At 32.7% G+C, this 23,829-nt stretch overlaps 1 protein-coding gene and 2 pseudogenes across 2 annotated transcripts; 1 reads left to right on the plus strand and 2 right to left on the minus strand.

Annotated features, from left to right (window-relative positions):
- The first annotated feature begins 5,150 nt into the window (after nucleotides 1-5,150).
- Nucleotides 5,151-7,341, plus strand: LOC143566972 (putative serine/threonine-protein kinase WNK11; annotated as a pseudogene).
- A 368-nt stretch (nucleotides 7,342-7,709) lies between these two features.
- LOC143566973 (plant UBX domain-containing protein 10-like) lies at nucleotides 7,710-11,541 on the minus strand (annotated as a pseudogene). The gene is made up of 5 exons (XR_013141319.1): nucleotides 11,533-11,541; nucleotides 10,319-10,888; nucleotides 10,055-10,225; nucleotides 8,930-9,133; nucleotides 7,710-8,246 (listed from the first exon to the last, which is right to left on the minus strand). The product of XR_013141319.1 is annotated as a plant UBX domain-containing protein 10-like (transcript).
- Nucleotides 11,542-11,615: 74 nt separating this feature from the next.
- LOC143566968 (transcription factor bHLH157-like) lies at nucleotides 11,616-14,091 on the minus strand. Its single transcript, XM_077053509.1, has 8 exons — nucleotides 13,975-14,091; nucleotides 13,864-13,905; nucleotides 13,716-13,775; nucleotides 12,937-13,593; nucleotides 12,739-12,840; nucleotides 12,376-12,483; nucleotides 12,145-12,273; nucleotides 11,616-11,943 (listed from the first exon to the last, which is right to left on the minus strand). Exons 1-8 carry the CDS (start codon nucleotides 14,035-14,037, stop codon nucleotides 11,764-11,766), a joined length of 1,341 nt encoding a protein of 446 aa, XP_076909624.1. The 5' UTR covers nucleotides 14,038-14,091; the 3' UTR covers nucleotides 11,616-11,763.
- Nucleotides 14,092-23,829: the final 9,738 nt, after the last annotated feature.

The following is a 23,829-nucleotide window of genomic DNA, read 5'->3' on the forward strand; positions in this document are numbered from 1 at the left end:
ATCAGTTCCTTCTTTGGTCTAGCTGGTTATTATCGTCGATTTATCTCGAATTTCTCAAAACTAGCCTTACTTCTCACCACCCTAACTCAAAAAGGCAAGCCGTTCATTTGGGATCAAAAGCAAGAAGACGCATTCCAAACCCAAAAACAAGGTCTCGGTTGTGTACTCATGCAACGAGGCAAAGTCATAGCTTATGCCTCTCGTAAACTCAAGATCCACGAAAATAACTACACCGCTCACGATCTTGAGTTAGGTGCGGTGATTTTCGCTCTAAAAATTTGGAGACACTACCTTTATGGAATAAATGTGTCATCTATACCGATCATAAAAGCTTGCAGCATATCCTCAACCAAAAAGAACTCAACATGAGGCAACGACGTTGGGTCGAGTTACTAAATTATTACGATTGCGAGATTCATTACCACCCCAGGAAGGCGAATGTCATGGCTGACGCCCTAAGCCGAAAGGATACAGTTAAACCCTCTCGTATTTGGGCCATGGAAATGATTATTTACACTAGACTTAAGGCCCGAATTCTTCAAGCTCAAGCCCAAGTGGTAGCCCAAAACAATCTCAAGGCTGAATTTGATTGTGGAGTCATGTCATCAATACAAAAATCCTTAGTTGCCGAGAACTCTTGTGGTCAAGAACACAATACTGAGAACTATTTATCACACCGAGAACTGTTGTTTGCCGAGAAAACGTTGTAGGCCAAAAACCCAAGGTTACCAAGAACCGTTGTGGGCCAAAAACCCACAGTTACCGAAATCCTTTACTTGTTTATAACTCGAAATCCCAGAAATTTTGGGATTTTGAGATCTTTTGAATTTTAAACGAGATTTGCCAAATCCTTTCCCAACAGTTTCTCCTAAGAACCCGATGAGCAATCCTCTACGTGTTCATCGGTTTCCAGCAAAAGATCACAATTCAACACCAAAAATCTAATATTATTGTATCACTGATATCACGAACCGAGCCTAGAATAGGTCTATAAGCTCTAATACCACTTGTAATTCCAGAATCGGATCTTAAACAATATGATACCAACCCGAACTAGTAGAGATGAAGATTTTTATAATCAAATAACAAGATGAACAATAAGAGCACGATGATACGATTTCAATGCATACAATATATTGATAATTATTGTCAGATACATAAACCAATCCTCTTATGCTCTCTAGAACTGATGGTGGCTGTGAAAGTGCTAATATATTTATGATATCAACCCGAACTAGTAGAGATGAAGATGTTTATGATCAAATAACAAGATGAACAATAAGAGCACGATGATACGATTTCAATGCATACAATATATTGATAATTATTGTCAGATACATAAACCAATCATGTTATGCTCTCTAGAACTGATGGTGGCTATGAAAGTGCTAATTGAGTGCTAAATAGGGATGAGCTCGATATCGTACCAGCACCGACCGGTACCGGTAACAGTACCGAAAATACCGATCCCGAATTTTGCAAATTCTTTGTACCGGTATCGGTACCGAAATAATCGGTTCGGTACCGGTACCGAAGGTAAAAATTCGGGAAATAACGGTACCGTACCGATCCCGAAACTCAAAACTTTGGTATCGATTTCGATAACGGTACCGAATATGCTCATCCCTAGTGCTAACCCTAGAATAAACTAAACATTATATTATATCAGTTTGCTAATACAAAAGTCCAAACCCAAGCCCATAGACAAAACCCAAGCCCATAAGCTCAACCAAAATCACTCTTGTGTCTTCTACTTTACACACTCCAAGTCGTAACCACATCATATGAAGTACTTCCACTCGTCTCTTCCGTCCTGATCATGTTGTAGATCGTTTGATACGCATCAGTCTCACCAAATTATGACCCAACAAGTTATTAGATAATTTGTTGGTATTTTATAATTATATTTTAATAATATTATTACACATCGGTGTTATTAGTATTAAAAAAAAGATGATTTGAATGACACAATGACTAAAAAAACACAATGACAAACAAAAGACACAATGACGAAAAAAATATAATGGTAAGAAAAAAAAACACAATGACGTAATTTTTGTTTTAATTTTTATATAACAAAATCTTATTCATATTAAAGATAAAAAAATGCTTGTTATTAAGATGAAGTTTTTTTTTAAAAAAAAATATCATACGAAAAAGTTAAAGACGTTTTAAAGTGATTGGGTAATTAACATATGACTTGCATGTGAAGAGGAAAAAAAATATTACTTTTATACATTTTTTCCTATTAACCTCACTTAACACATGTCAATTAATTATGACTTTTTACACTTCTCAATTTTATTAGTATTAGTAGAATAACTCAACCCATGAGAAGTATACCAATGTTGAATTATATCTCTTTTTTTTCATGTTTCACTTCGTGTAACAAAAAAACAAACTGAATAAAGATGGTAAAAATTTGACTAATACAACTCTGTATGCAAAATTTCAAATTTGTAAATTGTAAATACAAAACTTTTTTGTATAGATATTATACGCATATAAATATATATATATATAACTAGTTTAATCCCCGTGCTTTACATGAATTACTTTTATTATTATTATTATTATTATTATTATTATTGTAAATATAGTTATAATGATTTGTTTACTTTTTTAACGTAGTATTGTTTTGATATAATACGTATATATTAGTTTGTTACGTTTATTATATTTTTTTTAACGTTTAGGCTCTTTCAATTGAAATATGTAGGTTTTTAGATTTTTAACGAACGAACATAAACGAACACAAACATGCTGATTTTCTTAAGCAAACAAACATGAACACCAATAGTTGTCTTGTGAAAAAAGGGTGGTTGATGTAGGTGACGATGATGGTTGATGTATGAGAGATGTTATATCAATGACGGAGAATAAGTAAATGAGATAAATTAAATTAGGATTTAATGATAAATGAGTTTAACAAATAAATGATATCTTATAACACGTTTAAGGGCTATCCGGGTTTGGTGAGACTTATGACCCGCAAAAATTACTGTTTGATTATTAAGGGGCTAAATTCACAAGTAAATAAGATGTTATAACCCGTTAAGGGTTATCCGGGTTTGCCGAGAACCATGACCCGTGAAAATTAGTGTTTGATGATTAATGGGTTAAATCACGGATAAATGAGACATTATAACACGTTTACGGGTTATCCGGGTTTGGTGCGACCCGTGACCTATGAAAGTTATTGTTTGATTATGAAAGAGTTTCACAGATAAATGATATGTTATAACTCATTTAAGGACTATTCGGGTTTGGTAAGACCCATACCCGCGAATTTAGATTAAATACACGAAAAGCCACAAATCAGAAACCAAGTAATCTGGTGGCTTGAGAGATGGTGATGAGCGACAAGAGAGTGACACATAAAGTTTTTTACTAGACATTTATATAGATAGTTTAATACATTTTTTTCACATAAAATATACATGTACTTATTTCTTAATTTTTATTTATTATTTATTGTATCATCAGTGTATTGCATGGGTTTTAAAGTTAGTATAGCATATATTACAAACATCGAAATTTTATGAACGAAATATTGTTTGGATAGGTTTGTCGCCGGAAAACCGTCAAATAGATTAAAGTTGTTGTGACATGTGGTCACTAAAAGGTTTCGTGGCACCTTTTCTTATCAAATAAAGTTAAATATTAAATAAGATAAAAGTAAAGAGAGGGTGATGAGCAACAAGAGAGTGACACATAAAGTCTTTTACTAGACATTTATATAGATAGTTTAATACATTTTTTCACATAAAATATGCATGTACTTATTTCTTAATTTTTATTTATTATTTATTGTATCATCAGTGTATTGCATGGGTTTTAAAGTTAGTATAGCATATATTGCAAACACCGGTCATTATAGATTAAGTTGTTGTCGACATGTGGTCACTAAAAGGTTTCGTGGTACCTTTTCTTATCAAATAAATTAAATATTTATTGTAATGAAGTTAATAATATATTTAGGATTTGATGAGGAAAGAGTTTAACAAATAAATGAGCACAGTACCATACCGGTAACGGAAATACCGATTCCGAAAATCGCTAATTCTTAGTACCGGTACCGAAATATTCAGTTCGGTACCTGTACTGAAGTTAAAAAATCGGGAAATACCGGTACCGTACCGATCCCGAAACTTAAAACTTTGGTACCAATTCGGTACCGGTACCGAATTTGCTCATCCCTATAAATGAGATGTTATAATTCTGTTTAAAAACTATCTGGGTTTGGTGAGACCCATAACCCGCTTATTTTTTTAAAGTTGTTTCTTAATTATAAACAATATTTTTTTTTAAATAAGATATTAATTTTTAGTATATCTCTGTTTATAGGATTTTCATATTAAATATTTGGTAAGATTAAGTTTTAATTTATTAAGATGTTATAACTCGTTTAAGGGCTATCTGGGTTTGATGAGACTCATACCCGTGAATTCGGTCAAATGATAGAGAAACATTCATTTGTAAATAAAATCTGGTGGCTTAAGATAATGTAGTGAGTAACTAGAGAACAAATGTTCGTTTATATATATTATTGATTCTTATTATGAAATAATTTATTATTTAAAGAACCAAAATATATTGAGTTTTCTAGATAGAGTTATAATACAATGTACCGCGTACGAAGTACCCGGCGTTACTCAGTTGATCGTTAAAAAAAAGTCGTTTTAAAAAAATACATTTAGTTACATTTTACTCAAAACTAATATAAATAATACAATATTAGGTTTGCTTAAGGGAACTGATTTTCGAGGATAAATATAAAACAATTACATGAGCCGAAAGTTACGTACTAATTGCAACTTTGAACTTGAACTTAAAATTTGAAATAGCCGAGATTATCGTACGAGTTGGGCATAGGTTATATAAATATTCTTAATGATATGAATGTTGGTTACATAATTCTTCCACACACAATTTCATTGAAGGTTGGAATCAGATTCCCGACTGGTTTCAAGAAATTTTGATTCGTTTGAAGACAATATTATTGGCTATGTATTTTGCTGGAAATTACTTGAGAATTCGATCATCAATCGATTCTTTCTACGTTGCATGCGAAGCCTTTTCTGAACTCTAGTTTTCACCCGTCCAATCCGAATCTGTTGCTGCGTCTTCTACGTTTTCCGGTGCACTCAATGGCGTCTGAATTTGGGTCTTCCGTACCTCTCGACGATCCTGATGTTGTTGAAACTTGCCCTAATAATCGTTACGTTCGGGTAAGATTCAGTAATTGCTATTAATATTAATTTGGTTTCAGTTAATCATATAATATATATTAACTGTTTTATTTCTTGCAGTATGATGAATTGCTGGGGAGGGGTGCATTCAAGACAGTGTAAGCCTTAATTCCTTATTTCCTTTTATTTAAATCTGTATATGATATAATTTTAGTACTCCGTATTTGTTATTGCATAACGATGCTTATTATTATTATTGTTCTGTTTAATATGGTATTTGTAGATACAAAGCGTCTGATGAGATTAAAGGAATTGAAGTTGCATGGAACCAAATTATGTTAGATGATGGGGCCCACTCGCCTGAACAATTAGAGAGTTTATTCAGAGGTTCACTTGTTAAAAACGTTAAAACATGACAACATCATGAAGTCGTATGTTTCTTGGGTGGACGACAAGAAGAAAACAATTAACATAATAACTGAACTCTTTACCTCCGGGGATTTGAGACAGTAAGTTATTTTTCATTTCTTCTTGCATTTAATTATATTATTTAAGTAGCGTTTGATCTTATGAGTTTATCTATGTTTTAAACTGTGTTTAGATACCGCAAGAAACATAAGAGTGTCGTTTTGAAGGCGATCAAGAATTGGGCCCGACGGATCCTTCAAGGCTTGGTTTATTTGCATGGTCACGAACCGCCTATTATTCACAGAGATTTAAAATGTAACAACATATTTGTGAACGGAAACCATGGTCAAGTGAAGATCGGTGATCTTGGATTTGCAACTTTAATGCTTCGGCCGACTGCCAAAAGTTTGATTGGTAATTACCATTTAGATCATGCATTCCATAGTATCACATATTTGATTTATAGCAGAAGTTTTAATAATTCAATTGTATACTGGATTGCAGGAACCCCTGAATTCATGGCTCCAGAGCTTTACGAAGAGGAATATAATGAACTTGTTGATATATATGCATTCGGGATGTGTATACTAGAGTTGATTACTTGTGAATATCCGTACAGTGAATGCAAAAATCACGGGCAAATATATAAAAAAGTTATTAATGTAAGTTTTTGTTTAACTGACTTTGGTTATATTATTATATATATGATTTGGAATTGATTATCTAACTATCTGATTTCGGTTTTGCAGGGGATAAAACCGGCTGCTCTTTCGAAAGTCAAAAATCCAGAAGTCAAAGCGTTTATAGAGAAGTGTTTGGTCCCGGCATCTCAAAGACCGGCTGCAAAAGATCTTCTGAGCGATCCGTTCCTCGCCCCCGAAAGTATTAAAGAACATGATGTACACGAGCTGGTTGAAGTCAACTTAGCCAACCTGTCATTGTCTCCCATGGACGTTGACCATAACCTGGTTCAAGTCAACTCGGTCAACACTAGCAGCACATGCTTTCAGTCACTTGAGCTTCAGCGTCTCAATGAGAGAAGTGACATCCGATTAAAAGGCGAAAGAAATGAAGAAGACATTGTCATGTTAACCTTGAGAATAGACGATTTTAGCGGTAAGAACCATTCGACCTATTTCTCTCTAGCTAAGTATTTTCTTATTTTTTGGTTATTAATGTTAACATTCGGTTGTTTTTTGTGTTAACAGGAAGCGTGAGGAATATTGACTTCCCGTTTTCCCTTAATGCCGACACCGCACATACAATAGCTCAAGAAATGGTTGAAGAACTCGACCTTTTGCATGAAGATGTGATTATTATAGCCGAGCTTATCGATGACATGATTATAAAACTTGTGCCAACATGGAAACCATTGTTGGAGACAACAATATCTGGTTGTTCCATAGTTGTTCAAAACAGTCAAATCACATCTAGGCCCACAACAGTTTTTGAGCATGAAGATTACACTTTTAAAGGGCCTGATATCTCATCTTTATTTACATATTCTAGCGATCGGATGAAGAGCTCGGAAGTGTTCTCTTCCATGAAAACCACATCTAACGACTCTGTGGTGTGTGAAAATTATGATGTAAAAGATGTGTGTGAAGATCTGAAGAAAGAGATTGATTTAATTGAAGCTCGATATCACTATTTGCAAAGCGAATTGAAGAAGAATAGAGAAGCGGACATTAATGATGCTAAGAGGAAATGGGACTTGAAAAAGAAGATGCCATCTTTCTAAGTTTGGAACACAAACTATGTATACAACTCTAACTTGTGTAGTTTTTTTTTAGTTCGTTGTAGCAGTTACATTTATATTGAAACTAGTGGGCCCACCCGCCGCCGTTGGGGTGCCCACCTGATGTGATGATGTGTGTATATTGGTGACGAACGCATACATGTTTGGTTTAGTCCATATTGTTTTGCTAAAATATATTGCATAGATAGTGTTCTTACACATACATTTGAGTTATAATGCAACTGTGCGCTACATAATACTGAAAACATGCATGTATGTCCTGAATAAAACCCAAGTTGCCATATATCATTTAGTTGGGCATTTGGGTTTACCTAGTGCAAGGATTTTTTTACCAAAAGTATTGCCTTTTATGCTAGATATCTTATGTGCCCATGTTCTTCATTGCATATTTTGCATCTTTTCCAAAAGTAGTGCCTTTTACGATAACCTAAAAACGCTAATGCGTGTACAAAGGACCAAAGATAAAGATTTCATGGCCTTTTTAGGTTTAATCGACAGGATTTTTCGTTTAAATTGCTGCTGCAAAACAACGGCACAAAATTATAAAGGGTGGATCCTAAATGCACAAATGTTAAATATAATAAAACACATAATCAGTCTGCATGATACATGATCAACACATAACTGGTCTAAACATTAATCCGTACATAAATATCTCATTATTTCATTTCAACGAAAAGACTTGCTTGAGGATGTAATCCAACTTGTTCGAGTGATAACGATAGTTTATCCCGATCATATACAACACGTGGGAAATTGGTGACAAGAGTGTAGTTTCCAATCTCCAAGGTCCCGGAAGAGTCAACAAAGTCGTATACAGATTGTATTGTAGCGGTACAATGAAACCGCCTTGCCTTTCTTTCTCCATTCGGTAATCTTACCAATACCTATATAATTTAATAAATAAGATTACATGAAAATAAATCAGGTTGAATTTAAATAAAAGTTTTTCAACAATAATCTAAGGTTATCAATCAATTAAAAATAAAAGTTTTCCAACAATAATCTAAGGCTATAAATTCATGATTCAGGAGGTTTTAGGAACCAACTTCACATTTTGTGTGATTTTTTTGACCCATTTCCTTTTTACTAGCTATACTTTTCAAGTTTACAGTTATGACCCAATAGAGATAAAAACATTGCCCGAATTGACTCAATTCATTTCTGAATGGTTCAAACTGTCACCTCCCTAACTGTAAGTCCTTTTGTACAATGGTTAGATTGTTACGTAAATATTTTTCCCTGAAGCTGTTACCATTGAAAAATTAAGATGATATATTATAAGTGGCAATCACGACCAACTCTTCTAAGAACGGGTTTGTTCAAAAAAAAAAGTATATGGGCTCATTTGGGTCATCTCAAATTAGTCAATGGGTCAATTTGGGTCTACTAGTCAACGGCTATTACAAACTTGTTAACTTAAATGGGCCCAAATGGGTTACCACCACCCATGATCATTATTTTTCTCTACCACTAACTCTTTGTCGTCGACATCATCGCTGCCCGGATTTCCAGGCCTAACGGCTAACATATATTAGCATAAGGAAGTTATGACAAGAGTATAGAATACCTGAGTAACATCGGGCCCTTTTTCAGGTTCAGGGCCCAAGGATGCTAATTTTTCCTCTCGTAATTTTATTAACTTAGCTTCTCTTTCAGCAGCATCAATGGCTGCTCTTTCACGCGCCTCTTCTTCTTCCATTCGTATTTTCAAGGCTTCAAGAGCTTCTCTTTCTACTCTTTCTTCCTCTTCCTTCTTCTTGCGTTCCCGAGCCTTATTTCACATATACATGTTAAACTATGTGATTACACATATTATATTAATTCAATAATAATTTGAAATTTTTATTAAAATAATCTAGAAGGCTTTAGGCCTGTAAATGAACAGAATTTTTAGTGAACCGTTAGACAGAAAGTTCATTTTATTTAATAGATGAACAACATGGACAACATATTGTGTCCATTTAATTAGATGAACGAACACGACCACATAGGTAAATTTACAGCTTCAGTAAAAACAAGGGTAAAATAGTCATATTATAAGTTATTTTAATGAAATATATAAAAGTGGGTAATTATGTAATATTTATCTTGACATAGGGGATATATGTAATTAAAATTTTGGTTTTTGTATATATATAATTTGACCAAGTTTGAAAAGGAGAGATATGTAATTAAATATTTGGGTTGGGTATATATGTAATTTACCAAGTTTACGAGGAAAATGTCTTTAGGTCCTTAAAATTTACACTAGTTGTATGAAAGTATAATACCACCCATTAAAATTTAGCCTAGTTTATTAAATGTTTAGATCAATTGTTCATGTTTACTTTGAATCGGTGTTTGTTCAATTATATCCACTTATGCTTGTTCATTTATTTTTAGTTTATGTTTGTTTGCGTTCGTGAACCGTTATTTTATACTTTAGAAAACGAGCATAAACGAACACGAACACACTCATTTCTTAATGAATGAACGCGAACAAGAAAAATCTGTTCGTTTAACTATTCATGTTCGATTGTTTGTTCGGTTTAAGTTAAACGAACGAACATGAGTGTGTACCACTCATATCTGTTCGGATAGTTTACTGGCCTAGGAACATTTTAAGCATCAGGTATATACTTTGCAACTCTTGACCCATCCGACCCGTTTCATTTCTAAGATTAAAAAGTAAATAAACAACATGAGAGCATACTTGATCAACTTCAAGTGCAGCTTGATATGCAGCATCTTGCTCCTCCCTCAATCTTATATTATTCCTACGTTCCTCTGCATCAAGTCTTGCAGTGACAAGAACCGGGCCATTTTCTTCCAGAACGCTTTGCAATACTGTAAGCATCTCTTCCGGTGATTTAGGTCCCTCAACCTACAACAAATACAAAAACGTCATTCAACATTCTATAATATAAATGCATATAAGTGTAAACAGTTAAGTTGTTTAGCATAAGTTACTACACACCTGTTGCAGCAGAGCAATTGCATTATTAGTACCTGCCATAACAAGAGCACAAAAAGGAAACCTAAAAGCCTTCAAAGTATTACTCATTTTAAACCCTTCATTTCCCCTAATACTCCCACCCCAAGCCACAAAATTCTCATTCACAAACTCTAACAGAACCTCATTACACAGAGTGTTTTCGCAAAACGCAATCGCATCCAGATGATCCGGGGAGTGCAAATACACAAACAACAGCTTAAACTCACGCCTCGAACGCGTCCGTAAACCCCTCGGTGACAAAATTCGGGCGCCTATCGCCAAATTCACATGTGAACCGCGACACGAAGTCCATGGCCTCGTATTCTGGAGTCGGTGCCGTAACCGACCGAACGAAGACGACCCGGAACTCGCTAAGCCGATCATGGTTAACGCGTAGGAGTAAACACTGCCAAGGATAGATATAACACCGGAAAGTAATCCTAGGCTAGTGGAAATGATGGAAAATGGTAGTGTGATAAGCTGCCATGGTAAAGTTGAGTGTTGGAACGTGTCGGTGGTTTGTGATGGATGAAATGGCTTGTTGGAATTGAGCTACTTTGTTGGCTCATCGTTAGTTTGGTTGGAAGAAGATGAAGTTGCCTTTTGATTTAAGATTGTTAGTCGGTTATGGCGGTTTGGTATTGGAATTTGGAACTTGGAAGTTAGGATAAGTGAACTCAACACATAAAACAAAAGTGAATTTGGTAGATAAGTTTTAACTTTTAAGTTACCAACTTTGATCCGAAACAAATGATACGCTTAAAAGCGTGCACCGTTGTATAGCTGAAGGGTAAAACACTAGATATATAAGATGTCCACAAGGTGAACGGCTACAAGTGAGGATGGGTCGGTTTGGTTGACTGGAGGAGTGGAGATACTGCGGTTTATGGACCAGTGAAGCCTTACGGGGTCTGGATCTTGTTTTGTAATGGGTTGAACCCGATGGGTTCCTTCCGGGCTAAGAGAGTAATTACACTTAACGCGTTATTTGGGATGAAGACAGTAATTATACATAGCCCCTACATATTTATAGGATGACACTATGGCCAATATACTTGATAATAACAGAAATTATATTATAACTTGGGTTTAGGTTTATTTCCAATAGTAAGTCTAATAAGGCTGACTATTTTAACCCATTGTATTACTTAAGTAACAATAGAAGGAAACAGTTTGATATATTACACACTAGTTACGCAAATCATTCTTGTATACTACACTACAATGAAATACCAACTAATTAAATTCCACAATAATAAATTAATAATCACAAAGGTGGCTGCCAGCCTTCAAACTACATCTATAGGTTTCAATCTATGAACATGCCATGGAAACTTATAGAAAGGAACCAAACCAAGAAAACTAAATTTTCAATCCCTAAACCAAAATGAAAAATCCACAGGATCAACCAATTTTGTTCATAATGGTCAGAAATCTATGCAATAGTCTGTTTGTGGTAAGCTTACAGGAACTTGCACATAACCACCAAGTAGCCTATTCTTTTCTTCCATAATCATACTGCGAACGCGATTCTCATCGAGGCTTGTCACTTGTAGAAACTGAACAAGAGCTGAAAACATCCCGTGCCTAGTTACACGCCGCTTTGCCTGAAAAAAAAAATGACATAATAAACTTTATTAACGAATAATAACTTATATAACATATCACTTCTGTTAATAGAATATACGTTATCACTTTATATCTTAATTACTTAAATAATAAGAATTATCAAACACTAAAAATTATTAAATTCTTAAGACAATTTCATAAAATATATACCACTGATTATCTGATTATGAATTTATTACCTCTGCTTCGACTATAAAACGAGCCCACATCTTATCGCGCATTTCCATCACTCCTTTCAAGATGATCACACCAAAGCCTTTGATTATGTCAACCATTTCAAGAAAGAACCCACGATCTTCACATAACATCTGAACAAGATTTACACATAAAGGGTTAATATTCATGCATATCAAAGTTTATACATATAGTGTTCAATGTTTGTTAAAAAGCACATGACTTTTTGTTTTTACCTCTATAAGCATTTGTCCAGGGGTACTAAGATCCTCAACTATTAGCGGACAGGCCATCATCTGGTTCCCTAATTCATAAGCCCATGTTGCATCATTGCCTTTGTTTTTCTGAAATCATTTTCAAACCATGGTTTTTAATATTAATTATTGTGCAGTAAAGATTCACATATTAAAAAGTATACAGGCGGAAATATTAACTTTTTATTTCTGTATAAATAATAAATGTGTTCCCTATTGTCAATTATAATCTAAAGCTTTGATAAAGCGATTCGTGAGGTTGTGAACATAAAAGAAATAGATTTTATGCAACTTTCAACCCGTTAACAAGTTTGACTCGTTCCCCATTATATCATATATGCTCACCTTTGGTTCATCGGCCTGTTTGATTCTCGCAGCATGTTTTGTCACACTTTGCAAGAAAACCATGTGTTTAACGGTTCGGTCCAACAAAGAGTCGATACTCGTCTGCGAAAATCATAAAGTCAATCATAACATATAATTAAAGATATATCTATATGATTCTTTTAAAAAGATTTTAACTTTTTTTTTGAAATTACACACCTTGTTACCATTGGGAATCAGTTCCCTCAACTCAGCCATACGGTCCAAGATTTGCTGGCGGTCTTTAGGCCGTGGTCGAGTCCCCGGTTTGGCCTTTTTCTTGGTGGCCTTTGGTGATTCCACATGATTCTTAGCAGTTGAAGACACGGCATGTGAAGTACCAGAAATACCCTCCATAAGCTCATCAATCCTAAGTTTTGAGAACAGCCCTTTTGCTGAATAAGGGGTAGAAGACTCTATACCAACTTGCTTGTTTGAGTTTTGATGATGAAAGTCAACTTGACTTTCTTCGACAATAGGTATCAAGTTCCCTCCTTTTTGTTCAAGATTCATGGAAATAGGTTCTTGAATCCACTGGGAAATATCAAGATCATCCGGGATTACAAAGTCTTGGAGTGGGTCAAACAAATCTTGATCGTTGGATCGATTGGGAAACGAGTTCGATGATTCTTGAAAAGAAAGGGTATTTGGCTGTAACCAATTATCTGACTGATTATGATTAAGCACTGCGGACGGTATTGGACAAGCCGAAGAACACGTGGGTTCCGCTGAACTGTACCCATCACCTGTAATATAGGGATGTTCAAACATCCCATGATTCACAGAATCTTGAAACATTCTTTTTGTTTGATTTACAAATTCAGCAGTCTCTATAATCTGAATCATCAGTAGCCACACATGTTACAGTTCTAAAAATTAGTTTTCTGGTAAATTGGAGCCTAAAAGTAAAACCATTAATTTCTTTTATTAATAAAGTGAAGACTGAAGCATGATTTAACCTTCTTTGTGGACCCAAATTGTACCACTCCTTGTGGTTCCACAGGGATTGCTGCAATTGTCTGCAACAATAGACTAAAATTATTAACTCGTGCAAGGGTACCACCCGAAACACACGTTTTTCATAGGATTAAACAAAAAAAACAGTACCTTTATACCGCAAGAATATTGGCAATGAAATTCAGAATCATTCTGCAAAACAAACAATATGTTTTTAACAAGATTACAATAATCATCAAGGAAAAGAAAACCAGTTCATACCAGAAACACATCTGAGAACGAATTCGAACAACTTTGTGGTCTGATATGATTTTCTAAGCACATCCATTGGTGATTCTTGGTAAAAGCAACTTGCCCAATAAATCTTGAAATTTTTCAAGAAAGAATTTATTATTACTAGAATTGAAACTAATTTAATGGGAACTTATTATTATTATTGTTATTCTTTATCAAGTTAATGTGTAAATGATGAGCATACCCTCCTCCTATCATATGAACTTGTGGACACAAACTTTCAATCAAACCCCTGAATTCCTCATCAAAGTAAGCTTCTTGCATAGTCAAGAATCTATAGCATTCAAATATCATAATTACTAGTAAAAAGAAGACCTTCTTTTTAACCTTTTAAGATGCAATAAAGATTAACTGATTATTAATTGTGACTATTTTTTTACTTACATTGCATTTTCTTGATCAAAACTCCAGAAAACACCATAAGACCATCCATAACAGCTGCAAAGATTCTTGAGCACATTCTTAATTACTGATTCCCTCAGTATTGTTCCCATTTTTCAACAAAAACAGCTTTCTTCTTTCTCTGAACACTCTAATTCTGAAAAACACAAACCAAGATGTCTTCTTTTCCTTCCAAGATAGCAAACTCATAAAAACACAATAATAATAAGTGCTTTGGGAAAGCAATTTTGATGAGGTTTGGATGAAAAAGAACAAACATACAACAAAGGTGAAGAAAAGAAAGCAAATGTGTATATTTTTATGAATGAATGCTTTAGTGATGTGTTGTTAGTGTTATAACTGTCAGAAACAGTAGTACTACTGCAGGGTGACGAGTCTTTGAGAGTTTGAAGCCAATATTATGTCAATGGCAAAAAGGTAATTGTTTAATTGTACTACAAAAGAAAAGAAAAAGGAAAAGGCTTCCAAATGTGTGTAGAATAAAGCTGTAAAGGTGTATCTAGCAAGCATGGCATGAGACAAAAATTGGAACTTTGAAAGGGAACTGGATTGGATTGGATGGGCATGCTATTTATTTGTTGGTGTATTGTCATTGATCATAGAAACAAAATAAAATGTTGTATTTTTTATTTTAGTTATATGTGATTGTATTATAAATGAGTCAAGCTATTATAAATATTAGCTTATTAGAACCTGGTATCAAGAGGAGCTTAAGTTGAAACTCATTTAATAAACGAGTTTAAACTGAGCTTAGCATATCAAGTTTAGTTAGACTTGTCATCCTAACCGAGTTCATTATTATATAATTATCATATTCTTTTTTATTTATATACTTTACATATAAATACTCTATAGACATTACTGTATAATAGTTTGTTGCATATAAAACTAAGATAATAAATAGAAATATATATTTATATTTATATTTATATTTGTATTTATATAAAAATAATTAAGTATTTAATATAATAAATAATAAAGAAACTGAACTCGAGTTCAGACAGTTTGAAGTGATCCAAGTGTATACGTATTAAACTCTACGAGGTGAGTTGAGCTTGGCTCGGCTTTGTTTATTGTATAATCACTTTAAATTATGAAAATGTAAAAAAAAATACTTTATGTATCATCACAAAAATTTTGAATGGTGCACATAAACTAGTTTCGGTAAGGTGTAAAGTGGATTTAAGATAATAAATAATTAAATACGTGAAAATAAATAGAGTAGACACACATAATATACATGTTTGATAAAAACATAATTAATTTGTAAATAAAATGTGTGTAGATTTGATTCATGATGGTACGTAAATTTAAAGTTGATATCCCAAATAATTGTGGATGCTTCACCTCTTCACGTGTATAAAGGTAAAAATATGTATGGCGTGCCATGAATAAATTTAAAAATTATTATTTTTATGACACAGTTTAAGCATATACATGGTATGATAAGTTAAAATCATATAAGTTCATATATATAAATATATGGTTCTTACCATAAAAAAAGGATTCAATACAATGCACTGTCATATGTCGTCATATGTTATATCGTGTCGTATTGTATGCAAATTATGATAGTACTCGTATTACACACGAGTGTAAATATTTAAAGCGTTATATATATATATAAATGAATGTAAATGTTATATATATAAAAAAAAGAATAATTTTACATGAATTATAAGACATGCTATTGCTATTTTAGTTCAAATACAAAGCATACAAAAACTAACAAAAATAAATAAAAATTTAAACATTTTTATAGCTTATACCAATTATTCATTAAGATGCCTGGAAAATATGAGTTGCATTATATAAACAATTGACAAATCTACACGTGTTAATAACTAAATGGACTTTTTTATACCTGTAATCCCTTATAACTATCATTTTAAAATAAAACACATCTAGGAGAAACAGAATAACCAATCACAATGACTAGATCATCACATTCAATGCTCCATATCTCTTCTAACACTTTTTAGACACATCTTATTTTTTTGTTATAACCTCATCATCATATATATATATATATATATATATATAGGGGATGGATTTTGCGAGAAGTGATATTACAGCGAGAAGTGCGAAAAGTAAAGGTATAACTCCATTAATCTCGAATTTCACTCCCTTTCATATGATGTTAAATACATATATGTAGGTTAGTTGTATTTATGTCCTAATTACACATTCAAACCTACATACAAACATATAAATGTACCGAGCCACATTCAAACCTATGTACCTGCACACATACAAACATACATACACGTATACAAACATACGTACACATATACAAACATACGTACCTACACATATACATATGCACCTACACAACGCACCTAAACATAAGAAATGGAGTGAAATTAGGGATTAATAGAGTTACACCTTCACTTCTCACACTTCTCGCTGTAAAGAAACTTCTGAAATGATACAATACCTATATATATATATATATATATACATGGGAGGGATATTTTGAGAACCATGTTAAGTTTTAAGAACTTAAGAAATAAATTCTAGGCCACACATTTAATTAAATGGATTGGAATATGTGATTGAGATTAAATCTGGCAAAAAAGTCAAAGTAGGAGAGAGAATAAATATGTAAGTGGTTACACTAACTTTTACGTCCGTTACACATGTGTAAAAAGTTGACTCGGTGCGTAAAAAATTCTGTAATTTTTTTATGTGTATGTAACTTACATATATTACGCATGTGTAAAAACAATTCGAAAAAAAATCGTTACACTGAGTTCTTTCGAGTTCTTAAAACTCAAAGGGGTTCTTAATTGAAATCTCCCATATATATATATATATATATATATATATATATATATATATATATATATATATATTATCTATACTAGGATCAGGATCATGAGAGATATTTTTTGAAATTGAGAACTATGAGAACCATTTTGGACAACAAAAACCCCAAAAATAAAAAAAATCATAAAATAAAAAAAATACAAAAATGAAAAAAGTAAAAAAACCAAAATTCTTATTTTAACATCCCGGCTTCACAAAAAAAAACCCTCGGTTTAGCAAAATTATATACACATATGTATAATATATACATATATGTACATTTACATGATTTTTTATACATATGTGTATAATTTAAGATAAATGATAGTGTACATATGTGTATATTACGTAACTAAAGATTGAATAAAATTATACATATGTGTATAATACGACGTTTTTTTTATTTATTATTTATTTTTTAATGAAACCGGAATGAAATATAAGAATTTTGGTTTTTTTACTTTTTAAAAGTTTTTGTTATTTTTTGTTTTATGATTTTTTTAAATATTTTTTTTAAATATGTTTTTAGTGGTCCAAAATGGTTCTCAAAGTTCTCAATTTGCAAAGGGTTCTCTTAGGATCCTTACTCATCTATACTATATATAAAACATGAGTAAATGACCTTTTAAATTTTAAGATGTACAATCACTCTTGCATAAAATACAATCACTAATGCATAAAATTTTGAAAATTTGAGGGCAATATGATATTTTTGACATCATGTTCGGTTAAGAATATATACCTTAGAAAATAGTTACAAAAATGACCCTTCAACTTTGATACAACTTTGTTAATTTGTAAAGTAGTTACACATAAACTCTCTATCTTTATCCATTTAATAGACAAATTCATTTAAATTTTTTATTTCTTCAATATCTTTTAATAAATTGTGTTTTAAACAAAAACAAACTTACCATTGCAATATTCTTATTTTTGTTGACGTTTCAATGTAAATTTTGTTTTATTTTGAAGCGTTAATTATATTGTACTGTAACATCCTACTTTCGGTTATAATAATAAATGAAATTACGTTTATTCAATAATGTGTCGTGCATCGGTTTAGATAACAAACTATAAGAGGGCGGGCTTGGACTTTAGAAGATGGAATGGGCCTTAGGTCCATGGGCTTAAGGGAGTATAAATACCCCTTAAACCCTAAACCTTTCCATTTTTATTGTCACACCCCGACCAAAGGCGGCGGATCATGCCGAGGTGCAACGTGACTGGAGAAATACACAAGACACTATTTAAAGTGACAATATTTAATCAACTCATTTTATTTCATAAATCAATAAACAACACATCTCGTTCATACAAACAAATTGAATACAAGTAACAATTATATTGTTCGTTTTACTGATATCCTAATAGTCTTGGTAACGTTTTTTGTCAAGACCTCGAGTCAACAAAAATCAAACCTGTAACATTTCATAAAATAAAGTTTGTCAACACAAAGGTTGGTGAGAAATTCATAAGTTTGAGCATATAAGTACATAGTGATAAAAAGCCACAAAACTTGTATACGAAACAATAAATAAAAGCAATAACTTGGATAAATAGATATCGATAAATAGAAAGGTTGTCTTGAAGATCTTTAAATAAAACAATTGTTGCGAAAAGTAAACAATTAAAGTTCAAGGTTTAAAATGTAACAATTTAAGAATTTATAATAATAACCCCTTTAAAATGTAAGTTTGCTCGAAACCGAGTCAAAGTATCTAACCTTAATATTTACTTAACCTATGTTAAGTAATAAGGTGGGAAAAATGCAAAGATGCAAGTTCCTTTGGGATAAAGATACTAAAACGGGTCTTTAACGAGTGTTTCGGGTCTTGATAATTGGTCAAACCCAAAGTCAACTTTCCAAAATAGTGAATGTTATGAGGTAACTCAATAAAACTTATAAAGACTTAACCAAGTATGTAGTTCTATTTTTTTAGTACTAACAACGCACGTTAAGCGAGTGTTCGGTTTTGTCGGTCCAAACTATGTTATGAGATCAAGTTGGATCCAACAATTCCAAGTACTTAAGAAAATAATTAAAATCAGTTTGTAAACTATTTTTAAAGAAATATACAAGTCTTGATAGCTAAAAACACACTTTTGTGTCTTAAGCGAGTAAAAAATCGGATCGGTTCGGTTTCCATCTCACAATACGTTCCTTGATGGTCTCCACATGCCCAAATAACCAAGAACTTGTATAAATGAATTTTAGAAACTTAAATCTAACATAAAGCATGTTTAAAACAGTTATTTAACAAAACTAGTAACAAGTTCGGTTCACGGTTTGGACTATTTACGGTTAAACCGAGGTTAGTCTCTACAAACCCCCACCATGGAAATTCATAAATATGAAAAACAAACTAAAAGAGCATAAGTTAAACAAGATTAATATGTGCAAACAAGTTGTGTGTGTGTATATATATCAAGAACACGAAGTCCTCCATGAAGCCTTGCCTTACGAGGTACGAAACTTAACCAACCGGAGTCGGAGAAGTAACTACCAAAGGTAACAAGGGGTGTGTATTATATATATGTTGTGCCACCATAAACAAGTATTAGTAAGACTACATAAGCTAAATAGAATGAAAGATTAAACTTGGTTTGACATTTGGAAGTCAAACCTTCAAGAACACATAAATAAAATAACCTTGGATCTATGGAGAAATGAGATAGTTTTTGGAGATGTAGCAAGGAATAATGAAGGGGAAAGGGTGTGTATATATTGGGTAATGTTGGTGGTCAAATATGGGTGTTAAACACAAGAAGTTTCATGCAAAAAGGGGTCAAAACAAGCACAAAACAACAAAAACGAGTTTGTTGATCTGACACAGCTCGCGCCGTGCAACCATAAACTCCCTCCCCCGATGCGCAGCGCGACGGGGTACTGACGGATTTTTTAATTTTTCAAAATAGGCAGAAATGGTCCCCGAAGTTCGTTTTAAGTGATTTTTACGCGTTTTAAAGACCCAAATGAATGTTTTCAAGACCCAACAAGTGTAAAACAATATTGTAACATAAAATCCAATATTTTATATATCATGAGTTTCGGTTTACAAAACGGGTCGGTTTACGTGATAAACGAATACACAAACGAATACAAATAGAACCCGAAATTGACGAATGTTATAGTATCCCCAACTTTTTGGAAATTTCATCCCGAAATTATAATAAACTCAAAGAAAAATTAATAACTAACGAATGTCGCTTTTGGTAAAACAATTGCATGAAAAAAAATCTTTAACCAAAGATTAACGTCAAATCCTTGCATGATTCGAAAAACGCTACAAATGAGAAACATAATAAAGGCACTTATATATAGGATGTACCGGCGGCATATCCACCATGCCCTTATCATAATTCTCATTTATATCGTTTTTCCGCTATCATTCTCGGGTCTGAGTTATCGCATACAACCGCAGTTATTATGGCTTTCATACGGGGATTTCGATAATTAAGTGTGCACCCCTAATAACTTTGATCATCGTATGGTCCACATGGTTCGTTCCATTGTGTGGTTTAATAGACATATTTATTTAGAAATTTTGTACATTAGAAGCGCACATAAATCTGTTGAATTTTACAAATATTGACAAAATAATACCAACGGTTGAATTTCTTTTTTTTTTTTGGGTTGACTTTTAAACAAGTAGGAAAATGGGATAAATAATTGGAACAACTAAAATCTTAAAATATAACCAAGGTGAAAACAACAATTTTTGTTTAAATAAATAAAGACGATCGAAAATAAAATCCGGGGTAGACAGTTACGAAATGAGAATTGAAATCAAATGTCATCAATGTGAAAAGAATAAACAAATCGTTTAAGATCCATGGTTTAAAGTCAGGTCACTAAATTAGTATAAAATATGATGAGTGAAAGTTTAATTATGAGAACTCCGATAAAAGGAAGTGAGAAATCCAATAAATGAAAACGAGAATCCAAATAGTGAAAATGAAAAATCCGATAGGTGTAAATGAGAAGCCCAATAAGTGAGTACATGAGGTCGGGGTAAGCAATGATACAGTTAACAATAGCGTACGACGAGTTTCATACGTGTACAAACTTGAGGTTATAAGTAATTGAGAATACGATTGCGTGAGTTGTAACAACATGAGAAATGAGGTGAGTTTCTTGGGGTGATGCATACGTGTATCAATATAAATAAAATAGCATTTGATTAACAATCGATGAAATGTGATAAAACGTGAATACGGCCACTATTGTGAAACCATTTATATAATCGTCATCATAATAACGGTTTCTAATGGCGCCAAAACTTACGGACAACCACACATAGGTCGCTTAATATATTAGATGAAATGATGTAGGATAATGCATAAAATCGTGTCTTGCTTGAAAAACATAGATGCTCAATATGAATAACATAGTCATGAAAATATCGTTCAAAAGATAAACAAAATTTGTAGCGAAATTGAGGCTTTGAAAGTATTACACAAATTGTGTTTAATAACTTGAATTTGGTCATGAATAATCAAGACACAAAATGAAATCTCATGTGCATAAAGTTACCATCGAAATATCTCATCAATGGAAAAGAAAATCGTAATAGCACTGAGACTCGTATAAATGATGAAATATGTAAGTCACATATCATGTATAACAGAATAAAGTTGAGAATGAAGCCTTAAGTAAAGCCATTCAAGCGTTTCCAGGAAAATGTATATAATACCAAGCATCGCGGTAACGCGTAGCTAGAGAAACATTTTGATCATTATCAATTGTAAATCTTGTAATCTAAGTTGTTAAAGGAATTTGCATACATAAAGCCGTTATGATGAAAATAATTTATGAAGAAATGATGCTTGAGATAACAAGAGGTAATAGTTCGCGTAAATCGTTATTGAACAAAACTCATGACACAAAGTAAACTATATAGGGTATTTATAAATGCTTCCCAAAAAGATTTATGAAGTCATGATCATTGCGTTTATGTAAAATAAGGAAAGTTGTAATTTATTACTAAATAAATCCCGTATTCAACATTCAAAATGAAACCTCGTATTTATAAAGTTATTAAAAGATTTATCGCCTTAGGTGACAATATTTAAAATCTTGAAATCATACATATAATCGTTTAATAACCCTTGAAAATAGATCCCCATAATAGAATTTCGTTGTAATGACAATATTTTATTTTTCAAAAATGATTTATAAAATGTGAGCATAATACGTAAATCATTATTCTAGAAAGAGTTTATAATTTAAAAGTGATTATTTAAACACATGAGGTTGTTATAAATACACTAGTTGTATATACACATACAAAAATTTAAGGAAAAATGAAGCTTGCGTGTGTATGGAGGGGTTTTAGGCTTCAAATGGTGAATGGGTTGGAAATTTGGTGAAGAGTGAGTGCGTTTCGGTTGGCTTGCGTAGTTGGGTTTTCTTGAGTTGGATTGATGAGGTTTGTTGAGTTTAGGTCGTTTGAGTGGGTTAGGATTAGATGATTTGTGTGAGTAGTGGTTGGACTAATAGGTGAGGTTTTGCTTATTTAAGCTCGGGTTAAGTTGATGGGTTGGATAATTTGATCTTGACTAGTTTGGGTTGAGATTCAGTTTATACATGTATTTTGTAAGGAGTGTTTGGGTTGCTATTTTGATATCAAACTCTATGGTTGGATGGGAACGGTGTGGCGATATGGTCTGTGATTTGACATAGCAAGGATCGAATGATCGAGTCATAGTTGGGTAAACTTTGGTTTGTGTATGTCCAAGGCATTCGTGAGTGTGTTTGTTAGTGTCTTTAAAGTATTAGGATGGTGAGTTTGATAGGTTCTCGTGGCGTAGAAGTGTCGGTAGTTAGGGCCTTTTGTTGGGTTGATTTTTGTATATCTTGGACTTGCAAGGGGTTTGAGTACGTGAGGGTATAACGTTGATGTGTTAGGTTTCGTTCATATTGAGGAAAGATTTGAGTGCGCGGGAAACTTTTAAAGTGTAAGGATGGTTGGTTTAAGATGGTAGGTTGAGTTGGAATACGAGTGTTTGGAAACTTGGGGTTGTACTTAGGGGAGTTTTGACTATTAATAAGTTTTAAATTGGAAATTCATAAATTATAAATAATGTTTGAAACATTCACGAAACTTTTAATGATAAAATCACAAATTAATATTTTTGGCGCAAAAATGGAACTTTTGCGAACCATCATGAATTGTTCGCGTTTAGCAAACTCATGTTTGCGAAAAGGTAGTTAGAGAAAAATCATTTAGGAGATCCCCACAATTGTTTGGAACGTAAAGTTTTATAAAAAAAATATTAAGATTCAAGTTTATATAATAGAAAAATATTGAAAAATTACTTAAATTTTCTTACACTAAAACGAGAGTTGTTACGATAAGTCAGGTCGGCCTAAGTTGTAAGATAATTTTTGAGAAAATTTGAATTAAACAATCCACGTAACGTAATTCGTTCTCGAAATGCTAAAAATTAAGTAGTTGGAAATATCATGAGAAACTATAATCATAAGGTTTGCTAAATTTGAAGATTATTGTAAAATAAAAGCAGATTGTCATGAGGAAGAAAAATAAATTTTTATAAAGATTAAAATAAATTTTGCTTATTAGGAAATTTAGAATAAGTAAATTGAATGTC

The sequence above is a fragment of the Bidens hawaiensis genome, unplaced genomic scaffold (assembly GCF_021521415.1).
Source record: "Bidens hawaiensis isolate Kalapana, Puna unplaced genomic scaffold, B.hawaiensis_p1.1 tig00023132_1, whole genome shotgun sequence".
NCBI lineage: Eukaryota > Viridiplantae > Streptophyta > Magnoliopsida > Asterales > Asteraceae > Bidens > Bidens hawaiensis.

What these genes read in the sequence shown, in the direction of transcription:
- LOC143566968 (XM_077053509.1), bottom strand. Translation starts at nt 14,037, where the DNA reads ATGTGCTTAGAAAATCATATCAGACCACAAAGTTGTTCGAATTCGTTC. An exon ending in TGATTCCCAATGGTAACAAG is followed by an intron (nt 12,841 to 12,936) that starts GTGTGTAATTTC and finishes TGATTTTCGCAG; the next exon opens with ACGAGTATCGACTCTTTGTT. An exon ending in GTTTTATAGTCGAAGCAGAG is followed by an intron (nt 11,944 to 12,144) that starts GTAATAAATTCA and finishes TTTTTTTTTCAG; the next exon opens with GCAAAGCGGCGTGTAACTAG.